This window comes from Aythya ferina (assembly GCF_964211825.1).
Source record: "Aythya ferina genome assembly, chromosome: 1".
Lineage (NCBI taxonomy): Eukaryota > Metazoa > Chordata > Aves > Anseriformes > Anatidae > Aythya > Aythya ferina.
Window position 1 is genome coordinate 159115708 of NC_140296.1, and position 20390 is coordinate 159136097.

The 20390-nt window shown below is 37.6% G+C and overlaps 2 protein-coding genes across 4 annotated transcripts in view; one reads left to right on the forward strand and one right to left on the reverse strand.

Annotated features, from left to right (window-relative positions):
* EEA1 (early endosome antigen 1) overlaps positions 1-20390 on the reverse strand; it is a 406236-nt gene that overhangs the window by 283598 nt on the left and 102248 nt on the right. The gene's annotated exons all lie outside the window — the stretch shown is intronic.
* The window catches only part of PLEKHG7 (pleckstrin homology and RhoGEF domain containing G7), a 40508-nt gene continuing 32847 nt past the window's right edge, over positions 12730-20390 (forward strand). For all 3 annotated transcript variants that reach the window (XM_084506557.1, XM_084506558.1, XM_084506559.1), the window contains exons 1-3: positions 12730-12856; positions 14476-15213; positions 16369-16391. In XM_084506557.1, the coding sequence (XP_084362683.1) occupies positions 14488-15213; positions 16369-16391 (749 nt within the window). In that variant the 5' untranslated portion in view covers positions 12730-12856; positions 14476-14487. The remainder of the gene's footprint in view (positions 12857-14475; positions 15214-16368; positions 16392-20390) is intronic.

Consider the following 20390-nt stretch of genomic DNA (forward strand, 5'->3'; position numbering starts at 1 on the left):
TGCATCAAAGAAAAAAGATATCGTAAAACTGTAAACACTGTATGAATGCCAGGTCAACAAAATATAAGTAATGTCTACATACAAAGCAGCTACATGACTCAGAAAACTTTTTCCTGCTGTAGGGTAGAATTTTAGGGATTATTCCCCAAACAAACTGTAGTCTTTCTGTAATCAATGGAGAAGGAGGGACATCTCCAAGGCAAATCACTATGGCATAAGTAGTATATGCAACAGACTTGGAAAAATAATTTATTAAAATAAAAATTTTAACTCTTCTTTAACTGTGGATCTATAGCTATCTCCTTCATTACTTATACTGCATAATATTCACTTTTACAAGACACTTGATAAAATTTAAACATGAAGTCAGTGGAAACAGTGACCCATAATTTGAAAAGTATATACAGTGACAGAGCTAATTATGACCACTGAATACAGTTTGATTACTGAAAGTCACACATATTACAATAATAACAACATATTTCTGGCCAGAAAATTTCCCAAGTTTTCACAGTATGTATCCATAGATACACAAAAATATACATACAGAGAAAACTTGTACAGTCATGTATGTGGGTATTGCTAGGTTGGGTTTTACCTCCAGAGCACAGACAAATCTTCAGTGTCATGCATACATGAAATAGTTACATCCTGCAGACTAGTGCCTCTTGTGATTATTTGGCTCCTATGTTAATTCACCTGCATGCTTTATAAGCCCACTGCTATAACTAGCTATATAGTCAAGCAATAGGAAATGCAGAAGAGGTTTGAGAGCCAATAAACACAAGAAAGAAAAAAAAAAAAAGAACAAGGATTTTAACTGGACAGTAATATCTTCATCGAGTGTAGTCAAAGCTACCATTTTCAATAGACTGAATTTCACTGTAACTTTTTTTAAAAAGGAGGTTTCAGACAGCATATCTACATATTACTCCAAGATATATTTTATTATAAACTGCAATTATTGTGATTGTGTGCTTAACCACTCCTTTCTCACAAGGAGTTGTCTCCCTGTCTTTTGTTCATGAGGAGAGAAAAAATTGTCCTTATTTAGGACCTCGTGCTTTTTCCCCTTGAGTGGCTTTTCCATTATTTTTTTCATTAACATATATATTTTTCCTATATTCACCAACACTTGCATAGTTTCTACACAAATTCTTTGAGTGAGTCAAGATATTTACCAAGTGTCATGGAAACAGTTGAATTGTCCATATCACAAGGCAGAATGAGTAATATGCATACAAGGAGTGAAGAATATATAATATTCCTTGATCAAAGTCAATTATTTCAATAATTATTTCAAGTGAGGGCTTGAACCAGATAACTTCCAAGTGTTTCATTTAACTTAAATTATTATTTGATCCTAAAAGTTTACAGTGTTACATCATTTCTCAAAGAGAGTAATAGTTTGGGTACACAAAAATTCATTTGTTTATGAAAGAAGCTACTCTCTTAGTGATAACTTTTTCCAACCCCCTTAAAGGTTGATAGATAGTATGTGGAGGAAGACTAATGTCTGTTTTACAGGGATGTATAGATCATGAGGCTCATCCAGATTAAGAAGAAAGCTCAGTGTAGAGTCAAGCAGTCAGAAAAGCAAATTCCAATCCAAATTTGTAATACATTGCTGTTCCTCCTGAACAACTACTATGCATTTTGAGGCCCTGCTTCCCACCATGCCTGCTTACCACCATGTATTACAAGTCCTACTACTGCTCTGAGAAATGCTCTAAACCAGGAGAGAGAAGGACTGACATGTGAGATGTTCCAACACTGTGTCTACATCCAGGCTATGACACACAATCAACATAACCTAAATAGTAATACGAGTGCAAGAAAACCAGTAACAATGTGTGAGGCTGCTATAGACTACCCATCCTGAGACCTGGCTGTACTTCAGACGCCACTGTGGAACAGTGGGATCTTTGGAAGTGTGATATTTTCTCCCATTTGTGATCTACTTCTATATACGATCTTTTCCATATGTGATCATGTCTTTGTTCTTTTTGGTATACATGTTTTCTTTTGGCATACATGTCTGCTGGCTTGTACATGCAAAGGTTCATAAAGCTTGATGTTTTCCTCTGGTTTTAATCCTAAATAAATAGAACTTAATACTATTTTCCTCTTCAGGTTAAAAGCAGTTTTTCTTTTATTTCATTGGCTTACAAAAATTCCACCCAGCTTTCAAGCATAATATCTTTTCACCAATTTTAAATAAATATAATGGTTTTAATGCAGTGGACTATCTAAACGAATTAATGTCAAATGTACTTAGACTAGTAGGTAGGCATTTTAATAATACGGCAATTTATTTATTATCATTTCCATTATTACAACTGATTGTTTTGGCAGTTTAAACAGATGTGTGGTTTTTTTTGTTTTTTTTTTTTTTTTTTTTTTTTTTTTCAGCAATGAACATGGTGCTGGCATGCTGCAGATGGCATCATCTGCCGACTGGAAAATTTATTCATGAGATGATCTAGAACTGAACCGTGCTTCAAACAGCTTTCAGACACAATTAGATAATTATTGAATCTATTTTATGAAAATAATTTTGAGAGCTACTTAGGTAGTATTTAAAGAAAGCTAAAGGGCTACTTAAAAAAATCCTATTAAAGAAAGCGTAAATAAAATACAGATTAAGTTACTAAAGACTTGCCACCTTTTTTAATTGAAGCACTCCTTAGTTTCTGCAGAAAAAAAGGTTTTCTTTGGAAGGAAAATTTCACAATAATCATTTTCAGCTATCATAACTTTTTAGAGAGGAATTTCTTCAGAAATGACACACTCATGACATATTTCTGTTTCCTATATTGAAGTGTTCCTCATAACATAGAAGTAAAGGAAGAACTGTTTACCAAGACAGATTGTTTAGCAATGCAGAAATATTTTGTGAAAATAATACTCATGTATCTCATGTTTTTTTTAGTGACTGCTTCTGGTTTCTGAAAACTTAAGGCACTTGAAGATATTTCACAGAATTTGAAATTTCAGTCCTAAACATAAAAAAAAAAAAAAATCATTTACCCAAGGTTTTTACCAGCTCACATTCTATGTTAAGAGCTAACAAGCTAACAGAATGAAAGAGCAAAGTATGAAACAAATTTGGTAGAACCAAAAGCTAAAGGACACCGTGATCTGAAGACACCACCATAAGAAATTGTATTGACTGATATGTTCACACCAATTTGGGCTAGGGAAGCCTCCAGCCTGTCAGCTTCACAGACCCAGGATCATTCTCCTACAGAAACAGAGCAGAAGGTTCATACTATTTCAGATGATACAAATCCAACCAACGTGTGGTTCTGCATCTCAGGAAAAGCAGACAATACCAGAAATGAGTCATAAGTAATCTTCCATTAGCCCCAGATTCAGTTTTTCATCCCTGACACAAAGCAAGGTGCCTTTCAGAGGCAAGGACTGATGAGATCCCAGGAGGTCTTATTTAGCAAATGGATGGAGTGAACACCAACTGGAAAATATAGAAGTTATGTTACACTGGAAAGTTTTGTTCTAGGCATTATTTTCAACCCAAAATATCAAGGCTCACTGATTTTAATGTTGAGACCATTGCCACCCTCACTGAAATAAGGGTTTCAGCCCTTTTGTACAGTGGAAAGCAATCACTTTTGTATGCAGAGCATGTGAAACTAGCCCATGAGGCCACTGGTGACTCAACAATATGTCAAAGAAATAACTTAGTAACCATCCTATTAATTTATCTGAATATTTCAAATTTTCAAACAAATTGAAAAAACTTACTCTTTTTTTTTTTCAATAAAAATCTATATACAGCAAGCTTGCCACTTTATACTTACCAATAGTTCTGTTATTTATCTGTTTTGAATATATATACAAAACTCCAGCTCAAAATAAAGATAACCTTTCTTATTATTACAGTTGTCTGCTTGAGGTATTACTCTTCTGAAAAATAACAACTTAAATATCAAGGATAAATATTTTGTAAGTATGGTTATCAACTGAGTTCTATTTACTTTTTTTTGATAATCAATTGTAAGCTTGTTTATTGACTTCACTCATTATTTTTTATAAAATTTTTGTCTTCAGCACTGCCCAGTATCTTCCATCAGAGGATATACCCATCTGTATCTGCATTGGTTTTTTGCTGATCTCTTTGGACTTTTTCAAGTATTCTTTTCTTGACTTGAGTCCACCTGGCAAACCCTGACTTTCACTAAAGGGTTGTGGAATACATTCTGTAACCATCACAGCTTTTGAAGAAAAGAAAACCCAGGGCAAAAGTAAAGTCACTTGATGCACTTACTCTGTTCTTTTCCCATTTAGGAAATTATACTCTGAAATATTTAATTCTTTCTGCAAGTGAAGAGAATAGAATTGCAACTGTACTAATCTTTAAATTGTGATTATATTAATCCATCTGTTAGATTAACATGTGTGTGAGGGGGTGGGTGCAATTCTGGTCTAAGCAATACTGCTAAAATTCCACGTCTTATTCCTAAAACGGATGTGTAAATCACTTAAATGTGTTGATTACCAAAATAGCTGAAATCAAGTCCATGGGAATTGCTATTCATAGTAGTCTGTAGCTTTATGTTATCATGTATGTAGTCTGTACCTATATGTTATCATAGGGTGCCATCAATAATTTAAAATACAGAAATGCATGTGAATATCTTATTGAAACAATGAATCTGTGGCTTTTTCCATTATAGTGGAAAATCGATAACAGTTTCTATCTAACATATCAAAAGCACAGCAACAAGGAATAGACTTCCAGCTCTAGGGAAGTTGTTGCCTGTTTTTCTGATGCTCTCAGATGGTCAGTAGCACCTCTGGATTTGTTCTGCAGGACACATGGATGCAGATCAGAGATTTTTAGAGGTGGTCGTACAATAATATATTTAAGTCATATATGAACAAGGCTCTTTTAATAGGTTAGTCAAAGTGTGTTTTGCTTTATGTTGAGAATGAGTGTAACAAAAAGCTGCTTTCTTTTGCCTGTCTTTGATCTTGCAGTCTGGAGAACTAATAGCTGCCTACTGACTGTCAACACCAAAATAAACTCTAAAGTCAGTTGTAGCATAATAAATTCCAAGGTGTTTTTAGGTAGTTAAAGAGGATGGTAAGGAAATTGCCAGGTGGCAGAAAGACAAAATATCACAACTATTTTACATTTACCTATGTTTTCATTGTAACAAATACCATCCCTATTCTATTCCATTATCTTTTCTCCTTAAACTAAAACTAAAAGAAATAGGCCATATGGCTGGATGTAGTCATGGTAATTCACAGGTGAAATATCTTATGAATTTATAGTGGAGATGAATTTTCTCTCATCTCCATGAACGTCCATCAGGAGCAATGATCTACATTTCCATCATTGAAAAAAAAATAAATCCAATAACATATTGAATTCTTTTAAAATTCAAAGCAATGGTTCACAGTTTTGGGGATGGTAAGCTTCATTGTACTTAGGTAACACCACATATGGTTGAGTCAGACAAATAAACATTACAAATTCTAAGCCAGGATAGCACAAGATAATCCCAGTTATTTTGCTGAACCGATGCTGACTACATCACTTGAAAAATTTAGAAGTGTTCAATGCTCAGTGCTGGTTTTATACCTTATACTTTCTAACATAAAATCATATTCCACATTCATTTCTTTGAAAACATGTGAACACCACCTTTTAATGTTTCAAATGTGACTATTAAAAACTAATGAACCATCATCTGTATGTCCAAACAGCAGACTGATATGTCCTACATAATCAAAAAGTTGTGAAGAGGATGAGTTAACATTGTGTCCAACTAACACTAGGGCAACATCTGGCAACCATCTAGGGAAGTGCAGCCAAAGTTCTCTTTAACTCGCCCTTCAATTGTGCTGATACATTCTTCTCACAGAAATTTGGTGTATATGTTGAATTTCTATAATAAATTTGAATTAGCTTCATGAGAATAGATACAAGTTTTTAGCTTTACACAACGTGTTGTTTTATTGTTGTTGTTCTACAGTAATCTCCCCTCACAGCACATTAGGTCCTAAAAAGCATACAAAGAATGGGGAAATATCTGTGTATATTTGATTGGAATCCTGTCATTTTCATTACTATGATTATCATGTGAGAAGCCACTGATGAGTGAACAGAAACAGATGTCACTCTTTACAGTATGTATTGTCTTGGCAGGACTACTGTATCCATTAAACCCAGCTATCTGGATAAACCATTGCCAAAGCATAACAGTGCTGTAGGTTGGAGGTGGAGGCTGTTTCAAAACCTTTCTCTACAGTATTACATTTTCTGGTGGTATGCCAAAGAGGGCTGCCCAGCAAAATAAAAATAAAAATCCATAAAGCTAGAGTAAAAGCCAGTTAATGGATTGTTAATGGAAAGTTATGATTTTCACCTACAAATTTATCTTGTGATTTATCCCATAGCTGGCCAATCAATACCTGTTACAATAAGAGCCTTGTATAGTGCTCATGGTGATAAGAGTGCTGGGTTCTTCTGATTCAGTGTTACTCTCCTGCCTATAGCTTTTACATTAAGATGCAGAAAAGATAGCTATGAGAGTAACTGGGAGAAAATGTCTGCAACTTTCAATTTTATGACAGCGGTCCTGGGAACCACATTAAAGCAAAAGAATCAGTCTCATTTATCAACACTCAAGCATACAGATTTCAGCTCTGTACTCCTGACTGATGATTTGCCAACTGATTCCTTTCTCCGTTTCAATGCTGCTTTGCCTTCAGCCAGAAAACTACAGCTCTCTTCATTCCACCTTTATTCCTGCAACAGCATGAACCTGTTCAACACACAGCTGGCCAATTTGTCCATAAATTTACTGCAAGGGTTGGTATCAAAGGCCTTACAAAAATCCAGGAAGGTTGCATTCACCACTGCCTTCTCTTCATCCACTTAGTGTGTGACCTTACTGTAGAAAGAGATCAAATCACTAGGACGGGACTTTCTTTTCATAGGAACCCATGTTGACTATGCCTGATAATAGCTTTGTTCCTTAAACGTCTTTAAATAGCACTCAGGATAATCTTTTACATATTTTTTCCTGATACTGAGATTAGACTAGCATGTCTGTGGTCTCCTGGATCTTCTCTCATGCCCTTCTTTTAGATCAGTGTAACACTGGCTAGCTTCTAGTCAGCAGGGACCTCCCCAGACTCACAAGACTTTTGGTAAATTGTTGAGCAATACCCAGCTATAGCATCTACTAAATCCTTCAGCAATCTGGGGCAAATCCCATTGGTCCCCATCTACTTCACAGAATCACACAATGGTTAAGGTTGATAGGGACCTCTGGAGGTCATTGGGTCCAGCCCCAAGGGACACCTACTGCAGGTTGTTCAGGACCATGTCCAGACAGCTTTTGAAGATCTCCAAGGAAGAAGAGTCCACAACCTCTCTGGGCAGTCTGTTCCAGTGTTCTGTCACGTGCACAATAAATTTTTCCTGATGTTCAAACAGAATCTCCTGTGTTCCAGTTTGTGCCCACTGCCTGTGACTGGGCACTGAAAGGAACATGGCTCCATCCTCTTTTCACCCTCCCTTCAGGTATTTATAGACACAGATGAGATTCCCCCAGCCTTCTTTTCTCCAGCCTGAATAGCGCCAGCTCTCAGCATCTCCTCTTAGGAGAGAGGTACTCCAGTCCCTTGGTCATCTTGGTGGTCCTCTATTGGACTCTCTCCAGTACGTCCATGTCTCTCTTGTACTGGGGCAGAGGGGGACAGAACTGGACACAGTAGACTCCAGGTGCAGCCTCACCTGAGTAGAGGGGAAGGATCAAAGGATCACCTCTCTTGACCTGCTGGTGATACTTTGCCTAATGCAACCACAAACATCATTGGCCTTCTTAGCAGCAAAGGCACATTGCCAACTCCTGTTCAATTTGGTGTCCACCAGGTCTCCTAGGTCCTTTTCCGCAGACCTGCTTTCCAGCTGGGTGACCCCGGCATGTACTGGTATAGAAATATTCCTCCCCAGGGGGCAGGACTCTGCACTTCTCCTTGTTGAACTTCACGAGTTTCTTGTCAGCCTCCTTCTCGAGCCTCTCAAGTTCCCTCTGGATGGCTGCATGACCCTTTGGTGAGTAAGCCACTCCCCCCAGTTCTTTCTCATAATATAACATTTCATAACATATGAACATTCAACAGATAGAGCTGGTCCCTTAAAATTTTGGTGGCCACAAGTGGAAAGTCACTACTCCGCAAGTCATGGTCCAACAAATCAGAGGACTGGGCAGCCCAAGGTCTACCAATAATATTAAAAACTAATAAATACTTAAAAAAAGAAAATAATATCATCTTCTTGAGATCCTAGAACAGATACCTAACACAGGTCAGATGAATTATCCCATGAATCACATTGTGTATGTAATAGGCATTACCACTGCCACAAGGACAGTTGCTTTAGGTGCATGCCTGTCTAAACATGGATGAGATGAATTACTCTTCCAAATAACTTGATGTGAAATTGAAGAAAGCAGGCCAAAAGCTCACTGATCTGCCAGGTGAGATTCAGACCTGATCCTTTGGCCATTGTCTTCTACCTCTGTTTCGGTATTCTAATTTGCATGATATGATGAGTTTTTAGATTAGGTGCTGAGAGATGAAAACCAGGCACAGTATCTGACAGGAAAGGCAATTACCTAGATTGCTAAGAGCTATCAATGCTGTGATTGAACAACTAAAGTTCAAGCTGACCCCCAAGGCATTCATAAAGAAACTCCCAGGAGAGAAAAGGAAACATAAAAGGGAGTATAAATAAAGCTGTCTAAAGACTTCTTAAAAACAGTAGATTTGATGAATTATATAGTTTGGAAGTAACTGATATTATGTGTAATTGTATTCAATAAATGCTTTCTTCTAAATATACTATTAAGAAGAAACTCTTCAAATGGAAAAACTTTTTTGACTCTTTAAGTGACCTGTCTTTAAGGTCAAAAGCATTACCCATCTGAAACAATGCTTCACTAGGCCCAGATCAAAATTAGGTAGAGTGAAATTTTGCTAAGACAGTCAAGTCATTTCTGTCCTACTTCAGCCTGAAACAAAGCTGCTCCTTCATTATTTGTTTACATATCATTAGCCTAATACAAATTTCTAGAGATGATTTCAAATCAAATAAAAGATTTCCTACAGAAGAGTTTGAGAAATTAACAATTCTGCGCCTCCCTCTGACTTTTATCCCTTTTGGCTATTAGTTATATTGTGGGTGTTACTTATTTCTGAATTTCCATTTCAGAAGACAAAGAAGCTTTTCTCCATTCGCTGTTGGATATGCAGAAAAATTACCATTTAAGTTCCATGGGGGTTCATTCTAAGAACAGAAAAGGCCTCTGCTTTTCAGGGTATTTTAGAGAGCTTTTCATGAATACTGTTTTTTATCTTTTGCTTTGTTTATTTTTTTAAATGCATCATATTTTCTTTTACTCCAAAGAAAGGTAAATAATAAATGCTTTATACAGAAATCATTGTGTATTGGTAGGAAGGTGTTGCCGCTCTTATTAACTTCTCTAGAAGTATTACTGTCCACTGTCAGCACTATAAAGGCAGAACTGGCAATGCATGTTAAATTGGCCCAGAACTTGCTCTCATGATTATTTTCCCATTTGCTTTGTCAAATTTTAACCATTTGACAGAGATTTCATATAATGGGTGTCTGCCATTAACTAAAGGTTTTGAAACTTCTCAGGCAAAATATTCTGTTTTGTTTTGCTGAGAGAGAGAAAATCTAGAGAAACAAAATATTTGTATCATAACAAAATGGGAATTTCTTCTTTTATAAGTTTGGTTTTGGATTAGCTATTCGGAATTTTGCTGGAAAATAGTTTTTGTTTGTTTGTTCATTTTTATGGAATTCATACTGGTCCAATGAAAGTCTATCAAATTCTGGCTAAGGTAAAGCCTTGGAAAAATGGTGAACCCTGCATCTCTTGCTAAATTTCTAAAGGATTCTGTCCACACTTACAGAGATGTTCATCTGAATTTGCTTGTTCTGTACCTGCAGCTCAGATACAAGCCACAACTTTCCTCTCTAACTGAGAAAAGGAAATTTATTTTCTCTTTAATTAGAGATGGGAGAAGGCTGTAGGAATTTAGAAGACCAATATTTTTATTGCAAAGCTAAGTGCCAAGAAATGAGAAAGTGCCAGAGCATAAATCCCCTTTAGTAGCCTTTTAGGCTTCCTTGGGGAAGAAATGGGAGGTGGGGGGGAGGTCAGTTCAAATGATAGTGCTGGTTACACCAGTTGCACAGTACCTGCATGCTGTATGTTTGATGGGACCCTTCTTCAGAGTACAGGATGTCCTAGCTCTGGGAATGAATCAACACTAAGGCACGTAGGAGACTGCTGTCTTTGGACCACTGCTCTTTATTTGTTAAAAAACTGATAAGTGAAGGTGACGGATGCTAGGGCTCATAAGGGAGAAAAGGGAGTTCTCATGTGAACATTTACCTAGAGAAGTGTTTCTCCATCTATTTCATGGTTTCTTTGTGGTACTGCCCAAACTGAACTTTTCACAAGGGGTCACTAAATGCATGTTCCTTATTATCTGGGTCCTTGACTTCAGACCTGAAGTCTCAAGGAGTCCCAAGGGAGCTGAGTACTTACAGCGGCAGCTGATGTCAATAGCATCTGTGCTCTGACCCTGTTATGAGCTAATCAGAACTAAATATATTGAAAGCCAGATCTCAGATGTTTTGAATTGGACAGCAAGAATGAGTTATTTTTGCCCAGCAACTTTCAGTCAGCGTGACTACATCTACACTGCCTTGTGCTGAGACCACAACTGCTGACTTTCTCCCCACAGAAATGTTCTTAGAAGAGTCTCACTGACAGACCAGAGAATAAGACTACAAGTGTGTTCTAAAGTGTTAACCCCTCATTAGGATACCCACACACACAGCATAGACTATGCGACCTTAGGACCGACTCGGCTTGCGCTACAGCTCCCAGTACTGACTTGAATTCTCGCTGAATTGGTAATCTATCATGCTTGGTCTGTTCCTTCAAGAGTGCAACAGACCAGGGAGAATACACAGCCTGATTATTAAGACCAGGTCTTACTGTAAAGCTGCCACAACCCACAGGGCTACTACTAGGATCACAAAGACATGTCATTTGCTTCACTCACTTTGGAAGGGCTTTGAAGCACCTATAAACATGTCTTATGAATTCAGAAGCATGCATCTGTTCAAAGGACTAAAAGCAAAGCTGGGAGCAGTGCTCAAAGAGTATAATGGCTAGGTGAGTATGTTCAGCATACACCAAATTCTGAAAGTCATTTGAAAGAAAACATAGTAATGCCCATTTCCAGATAGCTCTATCAGTGGAGGACTTGAGGAAGAAGAGTGGGGCACAGAAAGCTTTTTACTTCAATGTAGAGAACATGCAAGTTTTTGAGGACAAATGGACAAAGGTTCTGCCCGTTTTACCATAGTGATCTTATGACAAAGCCATCATCCCACATTTCATACATTTCTGTTGGACTAAAGTCCAGCTCTAACTCAAACCCAAATTCTAGCCTCTGCTTTGGCCCTTTCATTATGCAGTCCATCAGCCAGCATAGTGTTTCCTAAGCTATTCAAATGCATATTCCTCTGCTTAGCTCTGTGTTAATTCTGTCTCTGACAGTAGCAAAATGCATATATACATATAAAAATATGTAAAAACTCCTTGATGTTCCATGAACTATTAGAAAGTAAGAGGTTAACCCTCTTCTACCAAGGAAGATGTTGAGAGGTGAGAAAACTAAACATGAAGTTGAAAAAGGAACATTTGCAATACTTACTTTTCATTGTATCCCTTTCCAGCACCAGTCCACAATTTAGGCTTGTCATTTTCCTGAAACAGGCACAGTTTCCTACGTACCAAATTGACTGCTCAGTCCTACCAACAACCTTCTTTCATGCCTAACCATTTCTGTCATCCTCTGAGTTGCATGTAGGCAAAAAGAAAAGTAGTATTTGAATGTTTAGACATTTGGAACCTGAGGCTAGATTTAGATTTAGAAAGAGGTTTCCTTGAGCAGTACTAAGGTCTGGTCTGGTAGACCCTGTACTGATTTGGGGACTGGTGCTTGCAAAGGGCTACCTAAATACCTTCACATAAGAATGCATGGAAGTAAATTCATAGTATCAGCTTTAAAGTACATTCTAAAGATTTCAGTTAGGCAGTGAACAAGTCTGCTTATGCACTACACACAACTGTAAAGAGTGCCAGGCACAGGGGATATATGAATTATGGATGTTAAGATGAGTTCTTAAGTACTCCAGTGCTAAAATGTGTCTGTGTTCAGAATTACTCAGACGACACACTTGCTTAAATAAAAATCTGATTGTAAATAATGTAACCAAAGGATATAACGTCACCACTATTCTTCCATGAAGGATGAACAATGCATACTAAGATCCAGTTGAATGAATCAAGACAAGCAAAAAATGTGTTATTGGAGGGGTGGAGGCATTTCATCTGCCCTTTCAGTTTATTATGTACTTGACTGACATCCCTCTTGCCAAACTTAAAATATGAAAAGCAAAATAAGAATTAATTAGGGAATTAAGTTTAATAAAATGTATGGATCATGTTACCATTTGTAATTGGGCATTGATCCTGAAGCCACTTCCGTCTGACCTGATAAACAAATCCCCTAGAAACAACTCTACAAGAAGAAAAACTAGTTCCCTATAACTGCATTCAGTAAGGAGGCTTTAAAACAGAAAACACTGTCTCTGCTCCTAAGCCTAATATGCAGTTAATCAAGCACTTGTTGGAAATTTGACTTAATTGCACACAAAAAGGACGTGATATTCTAGAAGCTGGTAAATCTTCACCTAGCTAGCTTGGTAAGTTTAATCATATACACTAATTTTTCTGCATGTGTGGGGGATATTTCTGAATTTTTTACACTGTATTTTCTTTACAAATATTTTGCTGCTGAGACATTTAAGAACAATTTCTTGAGTTTCTACTTTAAAATTATTATTTTTCATTACCTTTTATCTTTGGTATTTTTTGTTTTATTTTTTTAAGTTTAATATGAAACTTCCATGAAAATATGTCTTTAATCTTTTCTATTTCTACAACAGAATTCTACATAAATATCTGGAAATTCCATATCTGTCTATAAAATTCTGCAATCTCCTTTCCTTATTATATCTAGATGTAATTGCACTTCACAAAATAGAAGTCTTAAAAGATCACTTAGCAATAAGGTGTTCACAGCAATGGTATGCAATTGTATCTTTACTAAAAATTGGAATATAGTAATTGTTACTCATTATTGTAAAATTATATATTGATATATATTGAATGTGATTTTATGTCCATTTTAATGAGCATATGCATTAATTAACCTTTATTTATTAAAGGAGAATGAGCAGATGCTAATGTATTTGTGGCTATTCACTACACTTGTGAATGAAGCCATTTCCATCATAAATATATGCTTTTGCTTCCTGTAAGCATTTGAATGACTGTCTTCTACTGGCTGAAGAGTTTGTAAATAACAGTATTTTGAACTGGCAAACCTGATGAAAGCATTTGTTTCTCGTCATTTGACAAATCCATTTTAGAGGACTACAAAGTCACTCAAAATTAATATTCAACATGTGATAATAGCTCGAGAAAAAAGCCAACGTATGTGTGAATAAAATCATTCAAATAAATTAATAAATAATAGTGCCCAACCAAGCCAGCAATCATGAACAGCTTTTAAGATTCCTCCTAGCAAAAGAAGCAGATGAATTAAAGAAGCTGAAGAGGTTTAATAATCATCAGTTATAATTTGAAATGTCAGTCCAGTTTTAGAGAGACTAGTCATCAAAATACCTTAAAATAGAGATCCATGAGTCATAGAACATATTTACTCATCAATCAAAAGATAATTTTATTTGATAAATTGTTTTTTTCATTAGTTTATTACATATACATAATGTTTACTACAAAATACTTTTCCTGAAGAAAAGAATGATTGGACTCACCTTACATAAATGATAAATTGTATTTGCTTAATCTTTCAGCAAGTAATTAGTATTTGTATGTAAACTGTTTAGCAACCAGTAGGAGTCTTGAGAGCTAGCGACTTCATTTTTATCCTGTGTACAGCAGTGCTACAGCCTCATTTAGGGGGAGTAGCAACAGGAAATTAGGTGGCTGCAGCACCAGATGAGCACAGTTCCTAAATACACAGCTAGTCTTTACAATTTAATTAGTTCTGCTGACTGATGCTGACACTGCTTGCACACTCACAGTTCACTGAAATACTGTTCTGGAGCTGTTGAAACCTGCATTTAAGCAGGATTCGAATTGCAGGCAATAGTTTCTGTATTCATGCACATACCTACGTTATCTTGTTTAGACTTTTTCAATTTATGTATTCTCTCATTAAAAAAGAAAAAAAAAAAAAAAACATACAGCAAGTTTCTAAAAACCTTTTCTGATCATTTTTGCTTGGTGCACACAGCTATAAATCCTCATGCTACAAATAAAGATGCAACAACAAAGTTCTGATTATTCTCCAGACTTGGTCAAAGGAACCTGCATCAATATGGAATTTCTAAAGAGTGAAAATGAGCTTCATAAAGAAAATATTGTTTTGTGTAGAAGCAGCAGTCTAGAAGATGTCTTCAGTCCCTGTGAAACACAACCAGTATCAGCTTGTATGGACACCACCATGCCTACAAGTGACTTCACTCGAAGACGTGGGTATACTGAGTCTTCTTCTCTTTTCCTGAAGCTTCCCACAGAGGAGTGCACTGGAAGTCATCATGCACCTTTCCAGTTTGACCGGCATGCTCTGGCCAGAATTTCCACCTCTCCAACTTTAAGGCGTCTACGGATGGCCTCTGCCTCACAAGCACCAACATTTCAGGACTCCACTAATACAACTCAACTAGTGAATCAAAAGGAATACACCAGCTCTCTCCACCACATTTGTAAAAGTCCACCCCGCTGCATTAAATCTTCCTCACCGTCTTTGCCTTCTTGCGTCCATGCAAAATTACTGTCTTCCAAAGCAAAGTCGGAGACAACCATAGCAGATCCAGAGTCTGCCAGCTCTGGATTAAAGTTACCAAGGCAAAAAGATCCTCTAAGAAATGGCAGTCCCAATGAGATGCTCCAAAATTCTTGGCAAGCCAACTCTGTTACGCTGCCTAGGAGACTCCCCCACCCCAGCTGTATGCCACAGGAGGCTATCCAGGTAAGAGGAATGGTATGATGTGACCTCCTTTGCAGTCTTAGATATTTGGTGTTGAGCCATTATGGCCTAATTCTTAGCCTGAGCTGCCACCCAGCCCATATTCCATTTCTATAACAGACCAACTTCTACACTCACCAGTAAGGGAGAATTTTCTTTCCAAATCAAAAAGAGAGCACAGTTCCAGCTATTAGTGACCACACTGGCCTAGTCTACTGCTAGTGGCATGGCCACTCCTTCCTACCTCTGTCCATTCACCCTGGTGGGCCAGTGTAACTGCTGTGGGGCTATGAAAAAATAAGACTAAGTAACTTATCCAGGACAGGCTTGAGTTTCAGAAGGTTATATTCTTTCCAGAGTCCTACAGCAGGGTTCTCCATAAGCCATGGCAGCTCTGTATTCTGTTTTACTAAATAGCATTAGTTACCCCAGCACAACCGAGAATTAAGTCACTCAACACAATTGAGCCCAATTTGAGGTTTGCTACTACTAAAGCAAACCTTAAGGTTTAAGAAAGGTCCCATTCCCTTTCTTTGTGTCCTCTTATCCAGTTCTGCCATTCATTGCCCCCTTCCATTTATATGCAGCCAAATGTGCAATCTTTTCTGAAAAAAGAAACGCCGGTGTAGCGAGTACCAGAATCAGTAAACAAAAAGAAGCAAAAGAGTAGCTAGCCCTCTTCCTTTCCTTGTCAGCTTTTCCTGTTCAGCTTTCCCCCATAACAGACCCTAAGCAGAAAAGGAAAGGTGCTACACAAGTCAGCTTTGCTGCCAGATTCACCGTCAAGGGCCTTGCACCCCTTGCACAAGAAGCTATATTGAGACAAATGCTTGACTCCATCCTCATGCAAAGCACAGACAGGTTGCAATGAACATGGATGGTGTCAAATAGGTATATGTCTCTTTAATACCTAGTCAGTGTTGTTCTACAAACCAAAGGTACTTTCTCCCCATCAAATATATAAAACATTTTGGATATCAAATGAGTTCTGCTCCTTTATCCACAACAATGGAAATAATTAGCCAGTGTCTAGGTGTATGTAGTATATTTTTCTTAACGAATCAGTACTTTTTTTTTTCCACAACATTAGATTACTTGCTTGCTTTCTGACAAAGTAATGAGGATATCTTACTTTTTTCTTTTTTTTTTTTTTTTCAGAAGAGTGGACTGCCTATACAAAGGTATGCATATATTTGTTTCATCTCATTTTAAGCTTCACTTCTGTATATTTTGATTAATCAACTTCACTAAGACAATCTGAACAGTGAGGCATGTATGCATAATTCTACTTTAATTTATAGATTTACTTTGTGACATGCCTGTCACCAGCGTGTTATACTAAACTTTTTAGTGAGATTTTCTTTTGAAAGTGGCCCTCCCTCTGACATACTTCACACAATATTTCAGCTGGATCATCAGAGAGCTCTGCACTAGGAACTAACTGCCAAAAGGTCTGGCTGTTTGGATTAGTAGGGTCAAATTTCAGCCTGAAGAATGTGAAACATCTCATAATCTTGAGTCGCATTCTTCAAAACTTTGTGGGAGGGAAAAAGGAGCAAAGAAGCTAGCAGAACAGCTCAATATTGTTCTCAGATGCAAGGAAAGCAGCTCTAGGACTGCTGCTGATCATTAATCCTACAAAATACCTCTCCCACTGATGGTGCATTGTTCACCTTACTGCATGATTCCCTCACAGATTTCAGGTGAGGCATGCAGGTGAGTCAGGTACATTAAAAACACTGATGAGCAAGGCTTGGAGAAGACAGAAGGAGCCTCACAACAAACAGCAGTACATTGGTTTTGTGACTCTACTGTAATGTGTTTCACTTCTTAAGGCAGCAGATATCATTATTTGAGCTGTATCTCCTCTTCTTCCCCATAGTTACACATTCTTGAGGTACAAGCTCTTTTATTACTAGCAGTTTGCCAACAGGTTTGTGTATCAAGTCTGTTTGTGTTTTGGACTGAGGGGTGAAGAGGGCTGGTACAGTCCGTGAATCAACATGCAACACAGTTCCCTAGACAAAGTTTAACAAATGTGTGCATGCACCTGAAATAACACGTTCATTGTAGAAAAGGCTTCCTAGATTTTCTGAATTATTGCAATTTTCAAACCACTCTTTAGCCTTTTGAATTTACAGTAGAAAAGGGGAAAAGGGGATGGGTGGCAGGGAGGGGTGAGAGATCTTTTTGTCTAATTATGAAAACAGTTTATCTGCGCCTATTATAGGAACAGCCTGCGCTGACCGCATGCAAAACTATAAAGCATTAGGATGGTTCACTGATAGGGTGAAGATTTGCATGATTAATAGCAAATCAGGTGAAAATTTGAAGAATACCAACTTTAAATGGCTAAAAACAGGAGAATATGAAACATTTAGTGCACACACCTTCTCTTGGTGCCATTTGCCTGGCAGGTTCAGAGGGAATCCAGTACATACCAGCATGCCAGCTAGGATATTGCCTCTGGGCTTTCATCCAGACATTCAAAGAAAAAAATCAAGAAATAACACAGGGAACATTTCAAGCTTTATTCCTTGGCTACCAGCAGGAAAGAGAAAAAATAGGTTTAGGTGATGTACTAAAACTTCTATTTGTTGTTCTGACCAATGTTTGAATGTGCAGAAACGTAAAATAATAATCCCTATTTTCTGCTTTTAACTTTTTTTGTCAAGTTGAATTTGATCCACAGTCTGGGCAAGGACTGTATGCAGCTCCTCCCTTACCCAAACCACTAGTTTAACTTCTTAACAGCTAATCCCTTATTATCACAGCCAGAGAGAAGTGCTGAAGTGTCAGATTATTCCCTCAGTCTAGAAGAACTTTGGGACAGATGGCGACCCTCCTCCGACACTGCCTCACATATCATCCAGGGTAAAAACATGCTGCTGCCCCTCAGTTTTAATGAACATCTCTTCTCCTCACTCTCAGGTTGTACTTGTAAAAGCCTTTCTTTAAGCAGCAGTGCTCATTTTAAGCAGCCTTCCCTCACACAGCTCTAAGTAATGGCAGTACATCTCTGTTAACATAGCAACATGCTGAACTGATGCTGATTAAAAATAATCAGCCAAAATAAACAAACCAAAGAACCAGAGGGGCAGCAGAGAGAGAGGTGCATGTGGTGGAGACAGGGTGAGAAGCTAAAGTCAACACTGCAGTAGAAGGTAATGTTGATTTAAAAAGTCTTAAATTTACTCTGAGCTCGTTTTCTCTTTACCCTGTTCAGTATATCAGGGACTGGGTGCAAAACTGGATCAATTTCCTACAGACATACTGCTAAGGAAGAGTCTTCTCAGTACCTACAGGTCATTTTCAGTGAGTTGAGACAGCTGGGCTCAGCCATCTTGAAGTACTCCTCTTCCTCTTTCAATGTCTCATATACCCATAAAGTGTCCTGCAAACACTTTAAAGCAGGGAGTCCAAATACCCCTCCTGAGCCATTTGGTTAACAGTGTCATCGACTGACAACTGCCTCAGTACCATGGTCACCCTAAAATACTTCGATGTGGTATTCACTTATGTATGGGGATTTATATAAATGTCTTTTCTCTGGGACATTTAAAGGTCTTGGTAGGCTAAGATTATGAACATACTGGGACACACACCTCTAAAAAGCAGTCATCTGAAACTCTCCATGCCCTAGGAACAACTATACCCAGGGTATTTATTTTTCCAGACAATGAGCTGCTTCAGCATATTTAACTATTTTCCATATCTTTGTAACATGAACCCATAACATTATCTTGTTTCACAAAACAAGTAGATTTAAAGGAGGAATTATTGCACAGATGATATCTCCTCTTGCGATCAAATTCATCCCTAAAGTACAAGCATTCCTACCAATCAAGCACCACAGCACCCTGCCCTTAGTAAGAAAATCAAACACAAGCTATTGAAAAAAGGCAAAACTACAGGGTCAGCAGGCAAGAAAAGATGGTAAAACTGACCCAAACACTGATAAATTGTATCACGCAGCACTTACGTATTTTCATTTCTCCAGTGAAAATCAACAAAAGCACTTAATATACCTAATATATCTACAGGCACCAGGCCAGATGATCACAGATACCTGTATCTGTACCTTAATCTGTGAAGGGTGAGTACATAATTTAGGCATGTAAATCATTAATCTCACCAGACATGTCAGAATGCAAGGGTATGTTGTAGATACACATCCAAGTGACCTTAGCATGCTCCCACACATCACAGGCTTGCATTCCTACATGAAGAGCTTGTTTAGATGTGTCTCTGAAGTTCAAGACCTTTTTTATCTAGGGAAATAACAAGATTTAAGTCTGTTACAATGAAACTGTGCTTCCCATTATTCATCTACATAAGTGGTCAACCTCCAAAATATATTATGAAATTGCAGTAGGCAAGATACTCAAGATACTTTAAAGATCAATAATACATTGAATTCACAATAAAATTTTGCCAAGTTGAAATAAGTCTCCTGAATTTCCCAGTACAGGAGTGACAACTTTTGGGATTATCTTTGTATTATATTGCACCATCCAGTTTATATAGTAATCCAGTTGACCAAGAGATTACATAGTGGAATCACAAGTGGTTTCAGAAGTATCTTAATACAACTGTTTCCAAAACATAGAATTGCAGTAGATAGTACTCAGAACACCTTATCAGGAAGCAGTCTCCACTGCACTGGTGCAGGCTTGCAGACAACCAAGAAACAGACCCTATCCATAAAAGCTCTTAAACCATGGGCTATGTTTAATTTCATGGGGAAACTCATAGAAGATTCACTGCAAATTCCTCAATATAAATAAAAAAGATGTTATGTTCCCCATTCAGAAGGACTATCAGAAAATGAAAAGCTTTTAGAGAAGCCATAGATTACACATTGTAAACTCCTCAACTCTTAGTTTTCAAGCCCTAAAATGCTGTTTCAAGTGCTAAAGTCCCAGACCTGGCCCTCCTGACAGCCTGCAGCTGTCAGTTATTAGGAGTAGACCTTTCCTTTACAATGTACAATTTAGCTGGTTTATCTAAGGCAATTGCAAACAGTGTCACCATCAGATAATTTAAAAAAAAAAAAAAACAATCTCCCTTTCCTACTATGCAAATAAAATAGCAGTTCTCTACCTTAGAACCCACGTGCCAAATGATAAATTTTTAAGTGGCTATTTGTGCACTTGGGGGTGGGGGGGTAGAGGGGAAAG